Here is a 19,574-nt window from a genome sequence, read left to right on the forward strand (position 1 = left end):
AATGAAAAAATACCGTTTAATGTCATGCAGGAGAGAAGACACAGCATCACACCCCAGAGCTTCAATAATACAAGCTGCACACTTTAGTCTCCCATCGTACAAACCCATACCTGAAATAGACCTCTGCATGACAATCATGTTGGCATACAAGGCAGTCACATGAATATTTTGTCAAGACCATTTATCCGCCAGTAAAAGCATCATTTATAAGTGCACATTCTGGTTCCGTTTAAATTCCCACAAAGGCGTGTACTGCCTCCCAGTGGTAGAAAGAAAGAAGTGCAGAATATAAAAAGCAACACAAGACGCTGAGCAGATTTATCTAGCATCCCTTTTATTAACATCACCTGTTACAAAAAGAACAAAATGTTCAGTGTTAATGAACTTTGCAACAATATAGCAAGTGTTGATTACTGATGATATGGGACGCTTATTCCTAGAGTAGTTGCAGTTGGATTAAAAACCTAACACTGTTGACCTGGCCTTCTTCTTCCACAGCCAGGGTCACAGATTTCCCTTCCCTCTGGAGCTGCAGTACGGACTTGACTTTAATTCGTCCATGCCTCTCCATAGTTACAGTCACTTAGTGACCCTTCTGATATGCCGAGACCCCTTCTGACCCCGTTCTCCCATCCAATACTGAGCCATGGTATGCATGGAGCTATGAATTCATGAATGCACAGTTTGATCGTTGTTCTGGTCAGGAGGCAGGAACAGATCTACAACATGGTGTATTTCAGCAGGTCCTATCTGTTACATTAACAATACACGATTTGAAGTTAAGAAAAAAAAGACAGAAACCCTCAAATTTGTTCTCATTAAGGTGGAAATGTGTATGCCTGCCCTCTCTTTACAAATAAACAAACTACAGCAGTTTTCAAAAGGATTTCATTGAAAAATACAGGTGTTTTTAAACAGAGGAATGGATGCCACACAGATTAAATTATACTGGATGTCAGAATAAAAATTAACTGGCGATGCTGCTGAAAAAGAGGAATGTGGTGGGAGCAGAGTAGTGTGTTTTGGTACAGCGTGTGGAGTGTTTGGAGTCAACATTAAGCATTGCCTGCTTCCCTTATGGCCAACTGTGGGACGGGGAGTGGTTTTCCACAGTCAGGCAGAGACGGCCTCCAGTACAGGTGAGGTAATAGAAAGAGTTTGAGGAGGGGGGGTGGTTGGGCCTGACAGTATGGTGTGATGGTGGTAGTGACAAGACCGAAGGTCAAAGGTGGTCTCTGTAGTGCAGTCAAGGTGGCTGCGTAGGGGCTTCTATCGTCCTCTTACTATACCTTGGGCAGGTCTTTTTCCCCCTCCTGTAGAAATAGTACATGTAGATAGTATCACAGTCAATGAACAAGTGCATAGACAGGAGTGTACGATTACATCTTTTCATTTGGCTGTAAGGACAGCAGGATAACAGGACTCACCCCTTCCTGTCCCTTGGTGAGTTGCCGGCTGACGGCTTGTAGCAGCTGCTGCAGTTCTGTGACAGTTTGGTTCAGTCCTGCGGTCATTTTCTCTTTTCTGTCGACCTCTTCCTGTCAGAGACAGAAGATGCAATGTAACAACCTCGATATCATATGCCAAGAAGAAGAACGCTAAACAGCATCTACACCTCAGAGTCTTACTCTCTGTGACGTGAGACTGCTGTTCTCTATCAGGTCATCAGCGTTGTCCGTCACGTTTGAGAGTTCCCCCTGGATCAGATCGAGGGACTGCTGGGCCTGGATTAAAGACAAAGACATTTTATTTTTTCATCATGGACCAAAGTTGAACACAAATCAGCAGTCTGACAAAAAAAAAGGGAAAAAAAAGTATTCTTACTTTATACAGATCACCGGCCACCTTTTGCCTCTCGTTCTCTTCTGTCTCCAGCTTGGACAGAGTCTGGGTGAGCTGGGTTTTCAGCTGCAATCAAGACAAGACACTCAGCACAAGATCCACAGCACAACACAGCTTCCCAAAGATTTGAAGGATTCACATTTATTATTTAGCCTAGTCTGTACACAGAAAAGCAGTCAGTAAAAGCCTCAAGTCAAGCTCCAACTCTTCCAAAATTTAGTTTGAAGGCTCAATTTTTACACAGCTCTTTCCGTTTTTACTTCGGCCACATTCAAACAGAAAGTTGCCCTGTTGTGTAATCGTGGGAAGATTAATCATGAGCTGTAAAGTCCAGTTTGATGATCAATCAACTTTATTTTAGGAGGCCATAACACTTCAGAGCACTTTATGATACTTCAGATCTGGATTTTACAACTCTGGAAAGTTACAAGTACTGCAGTCATTTCCTGTTTCGCCATAGAATTAATGTTTTTGTTACCTGTTGTCAAGGAATATCAACATGTACAAACCACATTGGCCAATACATTGTTACTCAACAAAAGCCTGACAATTCTTTTTTTTTTTTTTTCCCTAAGTCCACATTATAATTATTCAAGAGGCTACATATTTAGAGCATGTCTTGGCTTGTACATGTACTGATAAAAACTAGTCATGGGACCAATCGACGAAGACAACAGAAACATGTTCAGGGAGATGTAAAAAAATAGAATGATATCAAGAGACTGAAAGAGGAGGTTTACATGCGAGAGTAAAAGTGTGAGGTTAAAGCTGAAGTGTTAAAATGTATCTAGTTATGGACAAGATAGAGTACTATGTTGTGATTATGCAAAGGGAAGCCATTTGTTAGAAGTGCCAGTAGAGAAAAGTGAGGAAGTGCAGTCTTGCAAGTAAGAAGGGGAGTCATCATTCTCAACCTCTGAAATGAGGTTCAGGTGAGCGTGTTCACCGAGGTTACGGATTGATGACCCACAGTTGTGAGTGGAAGTGAAAACCCGGTCCAGTAAAAGGCAACTGCTGCCGAGTTCAACAAGGGAGAGGTTGTTATATTTTGTTTAAAAAAAAAAAAAAAAAAAAAAAAAAAAAAAGGTCTAGCTAGAGGGTGAACAACGCTTACCAAATTCAGCTCCTCATTCTGTCTGATAGCCTCTGTATATGAGCCATCAAGCCTGGTCTGCAATTCAGTCAACAGATCTTTGAGCTGAAATTAAGTTTGAGACGGTTTGTTTAATGACAGTCTGTGGGGGAGTTGGTCCAGGAAAGCCCTGCTAGCACATAGTCTATGCAGAGAACCGAGCTGATCGGGGCTGAAAACGTGCTCTGTATGATTTAGCAGAGCTGTGTAGGGACAAAACAAAAACTACAGGACATTGTTGTGTGTGACTATAAAATCAACAAAACAGTTCATTAAGTTAGTCATGTAAGTGGTTTAACTAAATTAAAGCTAGAGATGCCTGTGTGAAGCCTTTAACTTTCACTTCTACAGTTATAATATATATACACACGTTTCGTGAACTCTGTTTGCCCAGGATAAAGCGAGTCCAGGATGTAACAAAAACATCCAAACACACCATGAATATGGAGGGAGCACACAGAAAAGCTCTCTGAATGGAGGATCTTAAGGCTGGGAGAAAGCCGCCGTGTTTCTGCTCACCTCTCTGACCTCCGTCACGTACGTGGCGCTCTCACGCTCTGCCCTCTCCAACTCAGACTCCAAATGCTGCTTTTCTCTTCTCAGCTACAGAGACCGACAAGAGGGTTTGGAGATACACACGGTCAGAATGTAAAACGGAAGAAAGGTTTAAACTTAAAAAAGTGAAACGGGAGCGATATCTTAAAATGTGGGGGGGGTTTTTCCACAAGACTACTTACATTTTCCAGCTCCGCCCCATCACTTAATCGGTCGATCTCTTGCTCCAGAGTTGTAACTTTCTGGCCCATCTATGGTGAAAGACAAAAGAGTGATGCAATGAAAGGCGCACACGGAGTCATCATTTACCCCCGAAGTGATTTGGTATTAAATCTGGGAGTTGTCTCCTAAATAACCCAGACTACTTACCTCTCTGAGCTCTCCCTGCGAAAGCTCCAGCTTCACCTTCCAACGAGACTCCTCCTGCTCCACGCTGCTCTGGAGGCGCTGCAGGATGCCCTCCTGTGGATGCAGCGAGAATTACAGCTCGGCTTGGCAAGAGATGTCGCTATGAAGCCGCAAATACGCAAACAAAAAAAACTCACCGTCTCTGCCAAAACCTTCTTGTACGTCTCGCAGTCTTTCTGTAGAATCCTTTGGCTTTCCTCGGCTTCTCTAAGCTTCTCAGACAGCTCCTAGCAAAAGACAGGGGCGAGTACTCGTTGCTGAAAACCCATTCAAATTTAGAGGAAAGTATTCCGATTCATATTTCTACTTCATTCACCTTAGATTCTCCTGATGCGGGGGTGGATTGCGTGGCCAAGTTTTCCGCTGCTGCCCCCTCAAATCTCTGCAGCCACTCCTGATGGTTCTAATAGAAGGAGATGAAGAGGTCAGAACAAGAAGCGAGATGACACAGGAGCAAAGGTACAATAATACAGAGGGGTAAGACACCCAGTATTAGCCATACCTGCTCACTGGGCAGAGGCACATGGGGCAGAAGTCTGTGCAGAACATCTCGACACTCGGCCTGAACCGCTGCCAGCGCTGTCTGGTTCTCCTACAGACGATGGGAAGGGCAAAGAAACAAAAGGACGAAAGGAAAGAAAAAAAGGAGAGGTGAGCACCGATTGTTTCAAAAGTTTTCTTATCTTAGAAGCTTGGCCACTCCAAACAATCACACAGGAATGATTCAGCATCATTTTAGAGGAGAGCAGGAGGAGAAACAGTGTCGCTCCTGCTTCCAATTACCCTGAGAAAACATCTTAGCGGGCCACACCTACACAAAGTGTCAGCAATCTGCATATCCGAGCATATTACATTTCAGTCGTCCTAGAACCACAAACGCATCACTCTGCCTTCATGGAACTGTACAAAGTACCTTGAAACTCCTCAACAAATATAAAAGGTAGCTTTCAGTCCTCCCACAATAGGCCTGCATCATGCACTGTCACTCTGAGGCCTGGAGGGAGAACGCACGCCGAGCACTAGCCAGCTGGCGCTGTAACCGCCATTCACATTGACATACTGTGTCACTAGGCAGCTCTGAGACGAGTGAATGTGACCGGCGTGCACTGACAGTACGCAACAGCTGCCAAGGAACTCCCTGGCTCAGCTCGGAGAATGAGCTTTCTACTGTACTCAGATGGCAAACGGGAGCAGCTGCCGTGCCGTTGGTTCAGCATGTACCCTTCCATAATGTAGGTGGAGGACAGCAAAAATACACACACACACACACACACGCACGCACGCACGCACGCGCACACACGACTGGGACCGTTAATAGACCAGCTATCTCTGTGAAGGAACCTGCAGCTCCATAAATTAAACAGCAGATCTGCTTTTGAGCGATCCCACCTTCTGCATGCACGTTTTCCTGTTCCTGATTGTTTTACTGAATAATTGGTTGTATCGTATGACAAAGTATCAGAGCCACATTGCAGAAAATAAAATCCGAGAACAAAGTTGTGATACTACGAGAATAAAATAGTGGACAAAATAAAGTCTTAAGGTGGCTAAAGCTGTAATGGCTTCCTGTAAGACTTCCCTCCTTCAGCATAGACTGAGGGAGCATAGTTTGGGTTAACAATGCATTATTATGACTTTATTCAAGTGAAATGACAACTTCACATTTCAGTTTTGTTTCCTCCGATGTGGCCCTGACATTCTTATCCATTATAGTGTCTGGATGGATGTGAAACAACAGAATGCTTTCAACATGCTAGAGGTGTGCCAAATGATAGAAGACGGAAAGCTGCGAGGATGATCTCACTGTCATGAAATCTAGTGACATCATTTCGAGCACACTGCACACTCATTTTTATTCATCAGCCGCAGTTTGGGGCAAAGAGGAATCTTTTTCATATTTCAGAGCTTAAAGCACAATAGATCCGAGAAAGAAACCAATATTTGAGTGATTAAAGATGGATTTTCTCAAAAGAGGTAGCAAACGGTGAACGCAGCCGATTGAAGACTTGAGGCCAAACAACAGAGGGGGGAGAGAGGGAGAGGGAGGTAAATGAGTATGCAGCTTTGTAATAAATGACGGTGGCAAAAATAAAAAATAAAAAAAAATAAAAGGACATTTCAATGAGTCAATCATGGCAAAAACAAAGCATTTTTCAGGGGGAGGATGGATTGGATGCATCAGATTGGAACTAGAGTGAAGCAGACTGAGATGGGGGGGGGGGGGGGGGGGGGGGGCGGTGGTGTCGAACCTTGACAGCTTTGCTGAGTTTCCCTTGAAGCATGGACTCGGTGGCTGACAGAGCTTCCATTGCACTCCAGTTTTTCTCCCGAAGCTCCTGTTTTGGTCAGTTCCAGAGAGATACCACTTTCAGTTTAGCCTCAGGGTTAAATGCATTCAGTGACCCTCAAATAAAGACTTGTAAGAGCAACAGAAACACTGAAGGCCTCGCTCATTTTAAGATTACTACACTCTGCTCTTCACCCAGGCTCCAACCGCTAAAAATAAAAAATGAACGAAGAGCCCTCAAGAGTCATTGGTTAAAAACGGCATGCAGAGAACGCGAGGCAGTAACTATGCTCTGTAAGACTTCTACATGAAAGTAATATAGTTGATGAAGATAGAAAAGAAAAGCACAAACTTTTTTTTTTAAAATGTACTTTTCAAACACGCTCTAGTTATTCTCAAAAACAATCGTGAGGCAAGCTTCTAATGCCTTGAATCCTCCACAAGCACAGACAAGCTAGCTGAAAAAGCCATGGCCACCGGCAAGCATAACAAGAGTAGGCTGGAAGCTCTGTTATGCAATGCTGAAACTTAAGCAATCCAAATCAAAACAGACCTCCGTACTAATGTGTACAAAGTCATGTTGACAACGAACCTTAGAAGAAAAAACTTTTTTTAATTTGGTTTTAAAAACAAAATGGTTTATAAAGTAGTGAGACTTAGTGGCAGCGGACAACAGGAGGTAGGTATGGATGCATGAAGTGCGCAGTCCCAGTGTGAGGGGAGGGGTTTCAGAGGGTTTCCACACAAGTAGGAGCAGGTGGGGGAAGAGGGGGTTGCAGGGGGTTTACCTAGCTCAGGTCATCACTGCACTGACACTTACATTGTTCTTCTTCCTGTGGAGCTCCACAGAGTCCTTCAGCTCAGCCAGCTCAGCTCGCAGATCTGAGACCTGCTTGTCCTTCTCTGACAACCTGAAAGAAGACACGAGCAGCCGATGATGAAGATGATGATGATCATAGTTCAGACTCCTTTCAAAATGATACACAGGTGAGTGACGCGTCTGTCAGGTTTGCATTACTCACTCTATAAGAAGCTCCTGACTTGGGACTGATGTTTGGACCTGCTGTTTTAGGGGGGGGGAAAGACGCATATTAAAACTAAAGTTGAAAGTTAATGTTGCTTTTTACAGCTTTTGTAATAATGAAGGTGAATAAAAGTTGAAAAACGATGCATATCATGACACTGAGCAGTTTTGAGACAACATCCAAGTAATGATGCTCAATCCTCAATGTCTGCACTTTGAATAACAGGACCTGAGATGTGTCTTACATAACAATGAAAGTGAAGATGCAACAATACAAACACCAAATCCATATCCACAGGCCTCCAATGTGCTTTGATCTTGGATTCAGCTCCATATTTAACGTTAGGACTGACTGGTGTACAAAAGGGTTTTTCAGTCTGACCTCCTTAAAATGTGGGACCCTGAATCCTCAGGTGTGATAGTAATACTCCACAGTCATGGTTAAGGTCAGAGAGCAGGCTGTTAGACAGCCACACCATATTTTTATAGTGGGCTGATTTACTGTCTCTGGAGTAGCTGGCCAGATGTACCAGTACAGTACAGAATTACTAATATGTTCAACTCTTAAAAGCTAGACAAAACTTTCAGTGTTACACTGTAGAATGTCCCCTTTACACTTTACTTAGTAGTCGTCCCTCACCTGTTGATGTACCTGCTCCACCTTCTCACTCAGCTCCATACTCCTCGCCTCCAGCTCAGCCTGCAGCTTCTGAAGCTCCTGCTCCTTTGTGGCCAGCCTGCAGGTCAGATGTGCTTGTTGTTAGTCTTAATTGTCAGAGCCAGGAGTAAAGTGGGTGCATGTGTGTGTGTGTGCAAGGTCAGAAGAGAACTTACAGATCCTGGAGTTCTTGGATCTCGGTACCAGAGCTGCTCTGCTCTCCTGGCATCTCCTTCTGTCTCAGCTGTTCCATCTCTGCCTGCAGGGCCATTAACTGCTGTTCCAGAGCCTGCGAGACACAAAACCGCTTCAGAGGAAAGCTCAAACTAGGCCGGTACAACATGTCCAACAGAAGGGAGGCCATTTAAAATGTGTGCCATGTACAAAAAAAAAAAAAAAAAGCACCTCTGCTGTCTTCCCTCTGTCCTGTGCTGCTTGCAAACTCTCCTCCACTGATTTGAGCTTCACATCTCTTTCTTGGATCCTGAAAAGCAAAGTGAAGCAAAGCTGCATTTTAAAGTAACAACACGATTTCTGCTACAAGAGGACATTTAAATAGACCATCTCTCTTACAGGAGCAAAGCAGGGGTTAAAAGTTTCTATCAGGGATGATGCGTTTGGGAATGAGTTTCAATATGCTCACTGTAGACTAAGTGGTGTCCTTCGGTTACATAACTTATAATTATGACGTCAGCTGCTCTTCATCGAAGCCACTGCTTAACAAGTGTAAGTGAGACCTTATCTATCTGTGTCTCTTATGTTGTAGTGGATGCAGCTGGGTGGATATACAGTACGACTGCTGGTACTTACTTGCTCTGGAGTTCTTCCACTATTGACTCTGACGATGCCTGTGGTGAGGGTAAATGACAGTTTAAAACTGATAAGAACAACGTGGAAAGACACAGAAACCCCTTTTTCATCACAATGTTTGAATTAAGATTTCACCTGATCTGCTGTCTGTCTCTTAATGGCCTCAATTTCTTGTTTTAAAGTCTCGTTCTCATCTCTCAAAGTCTGTATGAAGGAAAGAGGTTACCTAAATTATTTCTTGCCCATTAGGGATTGTGATTACAAGGCATGCACTGAAACCCAAAGTCAGATTACGTATGCAGATTTCAGTCGGATTTTGGGCATTTTTTTCTTCCTTAAAAAAAAAACCACAAAAAAAAAAAACGAGAGGACAGACTTACATTCAGCTCTTCTTCCTTGTTGGCCACCTCAATCAGCCCCTTCTCCAGCAAGCCCTCCACCGTTTTCATGTTCTCCTCCTTCTCCCGGACACTGTAAGACAGTTAATGGCTTATTATTTACATTGTCTAAGAAACAAGACTAACCAGCTAATGGTATTTAAAATATGTTCCAGTTTGCACCCTAACACACCTCTGCTGGAATTGGTCCAACACCAACTGAGAGGCAGTCTGTATGGGGAGACAGGGCAAGGCAAACGGTAAGAGAGTGGACGTGTCCAAAAAGGAGAAAACATGTTGTTTTAAATGTAGAAAAAAAATACATATATATATATAAAAAGGTAAATAAATAACCTGATCTGAAATCTGTGCCTGCAGATTCTGAAGTTCTGCCTTCAGTGACATGTTCTCATTGTGCAAGGCCTGGAGAGGAAAGACAAACAACTTATAGTTAATCAAAACAAATCACAGCACTCATCATTCTCTCTGGATTCAACGTCATCTGTTTTGCAAACTGTGAACTTCTTTCTGCCTCCCCGACACAACGTGAGGCCTCGTTTGCTGAATTCCTGCAGATTAATGAGCCCGCGGCAGGGTTAGCACGAGAAGCCGGAGATGGAGCTCTCATGTGACTGTACCTGCATGTTCGTTTCTCGGCTGGCCCCACTGCTCCTCTCCGCATTCAGAGAATCCTCCAGACTCTTCCTCTGCAGCTCTTTTTCTGCCAGTCTGAACAGAAGGAAGGGAGACGGAAGGGTGAAGGTTGTCACATGAAGCACAGGAAAGCAATCGGCAGGTTACAAAAAAAAAAAAAAAAAAAAAAGGTAAAAACTAAAATGTGAAGTTCTTACAGCTTCTGGAGCTCTTCAATATGGGAGACATGGGTGACCTAAAAAAGAGGAAATGACATGTTATCGGCCTACATAAGAACATAGTTCTTCAGATGGGTATGTTATTTTAATGAAACATGTAAATGAGGTAGAAATACCTGTGAAGACATTTGAACTTGCATGTTCTCATTCTGGACCTGGAGACCTTTGTTTTCATTCATGAGTTCCTATTAAACAGAGACTGTGTTAGGTGCATTTTTTTCAATCTATTTATGGACTATGATAAGATAAAACGTACGCAGAGTAAATAAAGCAAAAAGGAAGTTCGTAACATTCATTTTGTGTTTGCAATGTGGTTTTCTCTCACCTGGACCCGGGCCTGCAGAGAGTCATCCGGCATGCTGTGCTGCGACATCTCCATCAGCTTCATCACTCTCTCCTCCAGCCGCTCCTTGGAAACCATGGCTTCAGTCAGGTTGCTGTGCAGGGTCTGGATCTCCTTGTTTTTGTTGTTCATCTCCGTCTCTGCTGCCAGTAGCTGGCTGTGGAGCTCTGCACCCACAAACACACACATTCAGCAGCTGAATATAACAGTTCACTTGCTCACATGCACAGGAAAAAAAACCCATCATGAGTCAGAAGATCTGTTTTGTTTTTGTGACATCACATTCCATCACCTTGCTGCGAGGTCTGAAGTTTCTCTCTCTCAGCGTTGACACCGTGGCAGAAATTCTGCAGGTCTTCCCACCGTCGCTTCGCCTCCTGTAGTTGGGCCTGGGGATGGAGAGATGCAGCCAATTTTGGTGAATACAAGAAAACAAGAGCCTACAAAATGTTATCAAGGGCGGCTTGAGTGGGAGTCAAGATTCCTACGCTTCGAGGTGTTTGGAGCGCGCAGCAACACAACACAGAGTAAGACAACAAATGTGCAACATCCATCTTCACCTCACTGTCAATATCATTACTGCCAGGCCAATGATGGAGGACGGTTTGCATTACCGCTGCTTGAATGTCTACATGCTGGGGATTCTAGGGTTGCAAATTTCAAAGTTGGAAACTTTCAATGGGAATTAACAGGAATTAACAGGCCTTTATAAAACTGAAGGTTGGCTCTTAACTGGGAACTTAAATATAGTTGGGGAAATATATTTTAGCATAATCTTCACTAAAACAATCAGATTTCATGCAATTAAACTTGAATATGCTATTCCTCCATCACATGTACATACCACACTGCTGACTGCAGGCCTGTTGAGGCCACGCCCCCTACATGCACAGATGATCTGTTGAACCCTGGACCACACTTTGAGCTCAGAGCACAAGACTACTGAATCTACATTTTAGCCTGTGGACTACATAATGGGAAGTAAGTTTTGATTATAGTATGGCATGCTGCATGTTTTTTATAATTCTATTTTTCAGCATGACTATGCACGTGTGCTTCGGACGAAACAAAATGTTTATATTTATTCTTGGATATGATACAGTTCGATTTAATTACCTTGAATTTCCAGTTAATTCCAATAAATTCCAATGGAAAGTTTCCAATTTGGAATACTTCCAAAATTCCCAAGCTTACCTTCCCATGGAAAGGTTCTGGAAACTTTCCACCCTTTTGCAAGCCTAATTTAAAAGACACACTTTTATTTTCTAGTTATGAGAGAAGTGTGTTGACTTATTGACCCTTTGATTTGAAGCAGAGTCAGCGGCATTTTGAACACGCATTACTGTTGGAAAACTCGAAAGATAAAGATAAAAAGTGTTCCGTCACGGAAGCCTCGACTCTGGATCTCGAGCTCAGGCTTGTCCGTGTTCAGCAAGCACCTTTAAGGGTTCATCTTTGATGGTGGTCAATGAAAAGACAGGAAAGGCTGATCTGAGTGTATAGCAGGAAAGTGTTGTTTATACACAGCACAAAGCCTCAAACATTCCAACTTCTTAAGCCAACACACTTCTCCAGACCCAGGTTGTTTTTCCCACACCCCTACCCAGGACTTCAGCTCCAACCCTCCTCCCATTTCCCTGACAAAGCTACCACACCCACTAACACTGTTTGAAGCTGTGCTGCGTGCCAAGATCTTTTTTTTTTTTTTTCCCCTCTCAGCTCGGCTCATTTTATTGTCTCAAGCCAGAGAAACTGAATCACAGGATAAATAAACACGTCGTGCATCTGGATGAGTGTACCTCCAGCTGGGAGACGTTCTGCTTGTAGCTGACCTCCAGTGACTTCCTCTGGTGCTCCTCCTGCTGAAGCTTGCCGTTGTTTTCTGCCAGCTCTTTCATCAGAGCGGCATACTCTGAACGCAGCTTGTTCAGCTCGGCTGAATTCCTATCGAGAAACGCAGGCACGGATCAGTGACATGAGGCATTAGTGTAGGGTGTTGGTGACGTATCAATCTCGAAATAGACTATGCGGTGCATTTTCGTGGTGCGACTATGAATGCAGATACAGTTTCCCTATTTAGTAAAAAATGAGGGAGAACAGAGGACATTGATAGCTCAAGTAGGAGCTAAAATGCAGATGAAAAATCTAAAATTCGGATGAAAAATGATGATATCTAGAAGTCATTGCTGAGCAGATGTGACATGTTGGAAACTCGAGGGAGCGCGACCAGTGGAGGTATGTCGAGTGTTAACAGTTGTCCTCAAATACTGACTTGCTCTCCATCTGGTTGGTGGCGGAGCTGACTGCGTCCCTCAGGATGCCGTTCTCCTGCTGCAGTCGAGTGATCTGGCTCTCCAGCTGCTCCCTCACCTGCTGGAACTACACAGAAAAAGAAACGGACATCAGACTTTGAGGACTCGGCTGCTGTGAGGCTTAAAGAAGACTTTGACGGGTCTTTGTCCAACGCTCATTGCGGCACAGATGGTTTTCTACCATCAGAGGAAAAGAAGCAGGATCGGAAAAGGAGTTCGTTCATCTCCGTGCTCGGGCAAGAACACAAACCTCACCTTTATCTGCATGGTCTGAAGCTCCTGGTAGCTGCCCTGAGCTTTGGCCTGCATTCCCCCGAGTTCTTTCTCCATGGCGCCACGTTGCTCTCTCAACATGGCCTCCACACGGCCTGTCTTTTGCTTCTCCACCTGAAGCTCCTAAAGCATTGAAGCAAGCGGGTATATGAAGCTCCTGACTTAAAACTCCGTGGAAATTACTTCAGCAATATGAAAGTCATTTTAGCATAAACGAGCAAATCATGAATTAAGAGTTGAAGAATGTCGACCTGGCTGAGCTGTTTCACTTTGTCCTTGGCGATGGAAGCCTCCTCCTGCAGAGTTGTGAGGAGTCTCTCTCGTTCCTGTGCGGCCGGGTCGGTCCTTGATGCAGTCTGGTGGCAAGACGAGCAACGTTTTAAAAATAAAAAATAAAAATGAAAGGGTGAGGGTTGACAACACTCGACTCAAATCTACAGCAGGACTTCTTCACGTCTCACTTTGTGCCAGGCGTCCAAGGCGTTCGGGCTCTTCTCTCGGAGCAGAGCCATCACGCTGACGGCCTCGGCCTCTGACAGAGCCAGGCTGGACAGACCGGAGAGCAGCTCCTTCAGCTTCACCTCTGTGTTCTCTGTCGACACATTTGATATATATGGGATGAAATTTAGCATGAAGATATTGGGGTAACCAAGAAGAACAGAGCGGATCAATTTTCGTTTTTTCCTCTCGCCTTTGTCTGTCTCGTTCTTTTGTTTCTTGTTGCTGCCTTTGGGTGGTGCGTCATCGTTATGGGCTGTCTGGTGGTTGGCAGAAGCCGCTGAGTCAGCCAGGACATGGGCATCATCCGCTTAAAATGAGCAAATAAGAGATAAATATGAGGTGAAATGTTCAAGCTATAGTTTTAGCACATAAAAAAAACAATCAAATGAATCCATTGTATCATCATTACCATGTTCGGTCTTCTGCTTCTTAGAAGAGTTCTTCTTTTTGCCGCTGGGAGCACTCGGAGTTGAACTATCCAGAACTTTGGGTTCAGCCAGGATGGGAGCCTCCTTCTTGGCTGGAGCTGGAGCCTGCTCTGCCTTAATCTCTGGCTGCTGGTCATCCACTGTGGGGTGGGAATAAAGGGAGAATCCTGTCAATCTCAATCACTCTACCTTGAAACTGATGGAGGGAAAATATATAATATTAACTGAGGATGTTACAACTGGGGCTAAGTTTGAAACACATTCCTTCTTCACTACTTTTCTCCAATTCCCAAAAATGACACTCCCACTTGTAAGTAACCATCCTTTTTGCAACTCACCAGGCTCCACTTTTTGTTTCTTCTTCTCCTTCTTCTTCCCAGAGCTCTGGGGAGGGGTCTGAGCCTGAACAGGAGCCTGTGTGAGCTGGACCTGGGCCTCAAGCTGGGGTGAGGGAGGGCTGGACTGTTTGCTCGCAGCCAGAGCTGGTTCTGATTTCTTGCTGACGGGCTTTGAGCCGTTCACTTCTGGCTCCTCAGAGGAGGAAGCTGCAGCAGCAGCAGCAGCAGCCGCCGCTGCTTTGGCAGCCTTTTTTTCTTTCTTCTTCCTCTCCCTCAGACTGACAGGAGCTTCTGCAGACACCGAAACAGGCACAAAGGGAGTAGGTGTTGGTGGATCCGGGTCTGGCGTAGCCACTGGTGCAGGTTCTTCGTCTAGCTCTGGAGTGGAACTGTTGGCCCCGTTAGCCAAATCAAAATCCCTCACATCCTCTTCCGAGTCTCCTCCGCCTCCACCGCTGCCTCCTCCTCCTCCACCGCTGGAGCTCTCCTTCTTCTTGCTCTTCTTCTTGTCATTCCTCTTGCGGGTGTCGGGCTTGGACGGCGGGAGCTTGAGGTCTCGCTTCTGCCGGGCCAGCACCTCGTCATACGACGTTTCCTTCATGAACAGCCAGAAGAAGAGGAACATGAGGGCGATGACCAGGGAGGGGGCCAGGATGAGGAGGTACTGAGAGTCGTAGATGTCCACCGCCATTCTGAAGAGACGGAGAGAGACACATAATGAAATGAAGGGGGTTTGACTGCAGACCAAGCAGCACAGAGTAGATCTCAAGACGGTAGATATTCAAGCATACCATTCAACGCATCGTGCATGTGTGACATTATGGTAACGGGCAGAGGCAGTGAAGGAGGTGTTAATCATCCACATTGCTGAGAGAGCGAGAGCGGTGATTCCTAATAACACCTTGTCCTCTCTCTTAATGATATGATCCAATTAGATCCAACTACACCAGCCTGGAATCCTCCAGTCCTTCCTCTCATAAAAGTTTCAATACATGCGATAAGATTTTAGGACTTGCTGAGAAGGACCAATCGTAGAAACACAAAATATAATGGGTGCAAACATAGTAAGGAGTTAGAGGTTGTGTTCTCTGGTGGTTTTTGGCTTTCAGATTTCACCCTCTGTAAGTACTTGAAGCACCATCTGTAGGACATGTAGCAGAGCATCACAGTTAAGAAGATGAATATTTGAGACGCCTTCTCAGAACCTTCATCTTAGCGCATAAACAACTCTGAAAAGGTAAGGTAAGAATGCTTGGTAGCAGCTGAATAGAAATAGTTTTTTCAAACAGAGGGGGGGAAAAAAGTCATCAAGTTTCCTCACGCAGCCTGAAAAGGGGTCAAGAACAACTTGGCTAAAAAAGAAGATAGCTCACTCTCTCATTTAGTCACTTCCCTCCTTCAGCCCCCACAAGGACGACTTGGTGGTATTCTCGACTCATATTAGGGTGGATTTGCAAGAGGCAAAAATACACCCACGTGCAAGTGTCACCAGCTGAGGGGTTGCTGCAGCTGCAGCTTGGTCCCTGCCTGCTTCAAACACAGAGAAAGGAGGGGGGGGCTCTTCTTCGATCACAGGCAAAGTTTACTAAGTCAAGAGGTCCTGGGACTTCATCACTTCAACATCTGCCAACGATTTCTTTAGGAACTCGATGTTGTTGCTTCAAGGCTGCACAGTATGAATGCACCTGGCTCTATGAAAAACAAATATCAGTAATCGTTAATCGCTTTTTTTCCCCTTCTCTCATTTCATCTGAACCAGCGACACGCATGTGGCTCATTTCTCGGCCGACATGACGCTCGTGAAACGCAAGATAGCAAGAGTTGCAGAGCACTTATTTGTCATGGCAACAGCTCATGCATTTTACACCAACGGCATATGAATATTCATGAATGCAGCCTGCCAGGCACAAATCGGATCAATCCACCAATCAGACCCCGCCAACGAAGTCCGAATTTCCTCTGCTTTGCTCTTCTACGTGGCATGTTCTAGAATAAAGTAAGTTCACTTTCAGCATGTGTTTTTGTTCTTGTTAAAACTGGCTTACTTCACTCTTAAATAAGTGTTACATTTGCTGATAATGGGGGGGGAGGGAGAGATTCAGTTATATATAAGGTGAAATTCAACATCAGGGAATTTAAAAAAAAGAACTTTTAAGGAACAATATAGAACAAATTGATCAGCTGTAGCACAGAAAAAAAATAAATCAAAGCAGCTTCTTCAGGTGACAGACAGTAAGTGACCTGACGAGGTGCAGCGTATTCACATCCTATTCTAAAGATCTGTGCCAGTATTGTGGCGTGGGAGTCGGCGTCGAAGAGCAGACCTCTTGAGTAATTTGGATTAAGCAGATTACCCATGATAATACATTTAAGAATAACTTTCCACTGTCGGACTGAGTCCTGAGGACTGAAAGGCTTAGCACTATCGTGTAATGTTGACCCTGTTTCCTGATATCTTTAAAAAAAAAACACACACACACATCCAAATGTGCTCAGCCTGTTAGAATGTACAACATTGGAGTTGTCTTATCATGCCTTTTATAAGCAGTTAGCCCAACATAACAACTTTAAACTCTTTCCATAACAAAGCATTTTTAAAGAGCAGCTTTGACTGACAGTGTCACATGTTTACATCATCATTCATGATTTGATTATGGATGTTTGCTTTATGGCTTGATACCGTTCCATTTCATTTCCTCTGAGCTGCTCTTATTGCATCTGTGTCTAAGAGCGTGCATTCCTTCGTACTCGATAAGCTAAAGCTTGGGGCAAACTCTTAAAAAAACATGTAGCTGAAATAGCTGTCGGTTTAAAGAACTAACTCAGAACAGACTTTAAACCCAACACATGATTTCAGAAAATCAGCCTTTTTAGGAGTTTCTACTTGTCTGCGGAATGCTCATCTCATCTTTGACACATCAATACAGACACCTTACACTACAGCTGATAAGCAGCATGCAGTCGTTCAGTTAGTCTGTGAACTCACCCTTTAGAAAACAAGAGAAAAGGCATGGAGCTTTAGTACAGTATGTACTACCTACACAGCATGGGTGAGCAAACTGTTCAGTTCAGTGGCTACCAAATCAGGAAATTCTTTAAGCATTCATTTCAGGTTCCAGGAAACTCCCATGTCAGAAAAAATTAAGCTGTGAAATAACTCTACGAGCGACATTGCTTCTTTGCCCTAAGGTATGGGTGGAGAAGGCAGTCTTTAAGTTTGAATCCAGCTTGTGTTCTTTCACTTTCAGGCCTTACACAGAGTGGAAGGTGCGCATGTTTCCTTGTGCAGCCAGAGCCTTGTCCCAGCATCAAAATGAGCCAGGAGGACAAAGGCCTCTCGGGCTGCTGGCTCCCCGGAATCTGGCCACTTGGCTGGATGGGCCTCTTGATTTGGCAGGGTTGGTGAGAGAGGGGACTCCTGATATCTATCAAGCCCAAACAGCAGTGCAGACAGGGCAGAAAAGCCGGCCACGCTGCACTCAACATCTAACGTGTCTGAGAACAAACGGCAAGTTATAATTGTTTCAGGAAAGCACAAACTAGAAGCCCTTCAAATGAACAGTTTCTGTAGTAGATCAGGCAAAGACCAAAGTGCTCATTAACATGCGATCTGTTACAGTAACTGGAGTTACAGCACACAAAGTTTAAACACACAAATTAAGAAAATAAAAGCTATCACTTTGTAATGTTTCTACAACCGATTTCAGATTATTAAAGCATTTACTACAAATACTATTATGACTGGAAAGTAGCAACAACAGCAGATAGTTTAAATCAGTTGGGTTGTGTGTTTTAAGTGGGACAAGTGAAATATACTTCGGTCTAAGTAGTTAATATGTAAGGATAACAAAGTGATAATTCACTGTAATCAGTGTCTCAGTGATAAACTTCACAGAATGAGCCAAAGTACAATTATGGGCATCATGACAAACATTTACAAACAGGTTTCAGTTCCTGTTCAGTCTGTCACAAGGAAGCATAGTTTAAATGTAATACACATGAAGAAAGAGCTGCTCTAAAGGTATAACTGGGAAAGAAGCAAACAGATCCACATTACATTCAAGTCAGTACATCCTGAAGCCACCAGGACACAGTGTGACAGGTATGCATCGTCATGTCTCCAGTCACCACCTTACTGCTGACGTGGTGACCATCAATGAAGTAGCAAACACATGTTGCTGTACCCTGACTTGTCTTTAACGCAGCTTGATGCCCAACTTCACCACCTCACTGTTTAACGAGAGCAGATCACGATGCCTGAGTACCAAATGTCCCAGCATGCCCTGTCATGTCTAATCGTGGGCCTTGTGCACACTCCTGAAGCAAAATACGTTAATAATCATTTTAATAAGGCAGCTACCTGAAACGTGCTCGTGGATACAGCTTGTAGTTAAATAAAAAACAGAAGTGATCCACCTTAAATTAGCCCAGCTAGCTCCCAAATAACGCTATAATCTAACGAACATGCACATGCACACACGCACGCGCACACAAACACACACACAAAAGATAAGATAACTTTTACAACATGACTGGCACGTAAATGTTCATTTTATTGAAGGGTGAGGCTCAATAGTGGCCTGGATATGGCTACAAGTAGTTGCAAACATAGTTGTATGTGTCTGGAGGAAATGGTTTGTCGCGCTAGCTGCTGAAGTTAGATAGCACTGTGAATGAGCGAGCTAACGTTAGCTAACTGGCGTGAGGCTGCCGTTAGCCGGTAAATCCAATCATCGTTAGAGAGAGACAGAGAGTCCTGAGTGATACAACTAAAATACGAGTCAAAACTCAAGTTTGGGTTTCTGGGAGGCGTGGACGTCTGGCCCCCGAGGCCTCGTCCTGCCGCTGGTGACCCAGCCTCCTTCTCTCCTGAAATCTCTGACCCGGTCTGCCGATTCAGTCCTGAGGGCCGATCTCAGCAGGCCCGGGTACGAAGCTTCACCGCCACGCTCAGACCGGGTAAATGAGGTGTCTCAACAGGAAATGACAAATTATAAGCAACAAATATCATACCTGTAGCTTCAGTTTTTTCTCTTTCAGCAGGTGGTGAAATGGCGTTGATCTGCGTTGACTCTCGCAGACTCCTGACTTCCCGGGGCAGCAGCTCCAGCCAGGCTTTCTCCTGCGCGATCCGTCACACCATCTCCTGTTTCTGGTACGCGAGGGGGCGGGTCTTAGTCAAGCTCCGAGGACAGCTCGTTTTGAGACCCGGGGCATGCCGTCCATCTCTAATAAGACCCTTGATTTCAGACCCGCCTTTTCGAGACAGCCCTGTTGTGTTTATCAAACGATCAAGAAAGGCGAAAAAGAGAGGAGTGGTCATTGCACTTCCCCCAAGTCCATGAGACACACGAGTACAAAAAGTACTTTACTATCACTTCTACTTTATCTGTGGTATTTAGAAACGTCACTGT

General features: G+C 44.4%; 1 protein-coding gene across 3 annotated transcripts; it reads right to left on the reverse strand.

Moving 5' to 3' along the window:
* Positions 1-317: 317 nt before the first annotated feature.
* Positions 318-19,429, reverse strand: ktn1 (kinectin 1). 3 transcript variants are annotated; one of them, XM_079370373.1, is made up of 36 exons: positions 19,174-19,425; positions 14,161-14,852; positions 13,804-13,962; positions 13,585-13,701; positions 13,355-13,485; positions 13,145-13,249; positions 12,876-13,016; positions 12,581-12,687; positions 12,108-12,252; positions 10,601-10,697; positions 10,291-10,475; positions 10,082-10,150; positions 9,945-9,982; positions 9,732-9,822; positions 9,448-9,516; positions 9,287-9,324; positions 9,097-9,187; positions 8,852-8,920; positions 8,717-8,754; positions 8,312-8,390; positions 8,083-8,195; positions 7,889-7,985; positions 7,247-7,287; positions 7,045-7,135; positions 6,187-6,273; positions 4,440-4,529; positions 4,254-4,340; positions 4,075-4,164; positions 3,899-3,991; positions 3,712-3,780; positions 3,494-3,577; positions 2,957-3,040; positions 1,825-1,908; positions 1,629-1,724; positions 1,428-1,538; positions 318-1,313 (listed from the first exon to the last, which is right to left on the reverse strand). In XM_079370373.1, the coding sequence occupies exons 2-36, from the start codon at positions 14,849-14,851 to the stop codon at positions 1,284-1,286; spliced, it is 3,807 nt and encodes a 1,268-aa protein (XP_079226499.1). In that variant the 5' UTR covers position 14,852; positions 19,174-19,425; the 3' UTR covers positions 318-1,283. The 3 variants fall into 3 exon arrangements, with proteins under 3 accessions (XP_079226499.1, XP_079226500.1, XP_079226501.1); XM_079370374.1 differs by lacking the exon at positions 2,957-3,040 and having other exon boundaries at positions 19,174-19,429; XM_079370375.1 differs by lacking the exon at positions 6,187-6,273 and having other exon boundaries at positions 19,174-19,421.
* Positions 19,430-19,574: the final 145 nt, after the last annotated feature.

This window comes from Symphodus melops, assembly GCF_947650265.1.
Source record: "Symphodus melops genome assembly, chromosome: 19".
NCBI lineage: Eukaryota > Metazoa > Chordata > Actinopteri > Labriformes > Labridae > Symphodus > Symphodus melops.

What these genes read in the sequence shown, in the direction of transcription:
- ktn1 (XM_079370373.1), bottom strand. Translation starts at nt 14,851, where the DNA reads ATGGCGGTGGACATCTACGACTCTCAGTACCTCCTCATCCTGGCCCCC. An exon ending in TCCACAGGAAGAAGAACAAT is followed by an intron (nt 6,274 to 7,044) that starts GTAAGTGTCAGT and finishes TGACCAAAACAG; the next exon opens with GAGCTTCGGGAGAAAAACTG. An exon ending in TGCCTCTGCCCAGTGAGCAG is followed by an intron (nt 4,341 to 4,439) that starts GTATGGCTAATA and finishes TCCTTCTATTAG; the next exon opens with AACCATCAGGAGTGGCTGCA.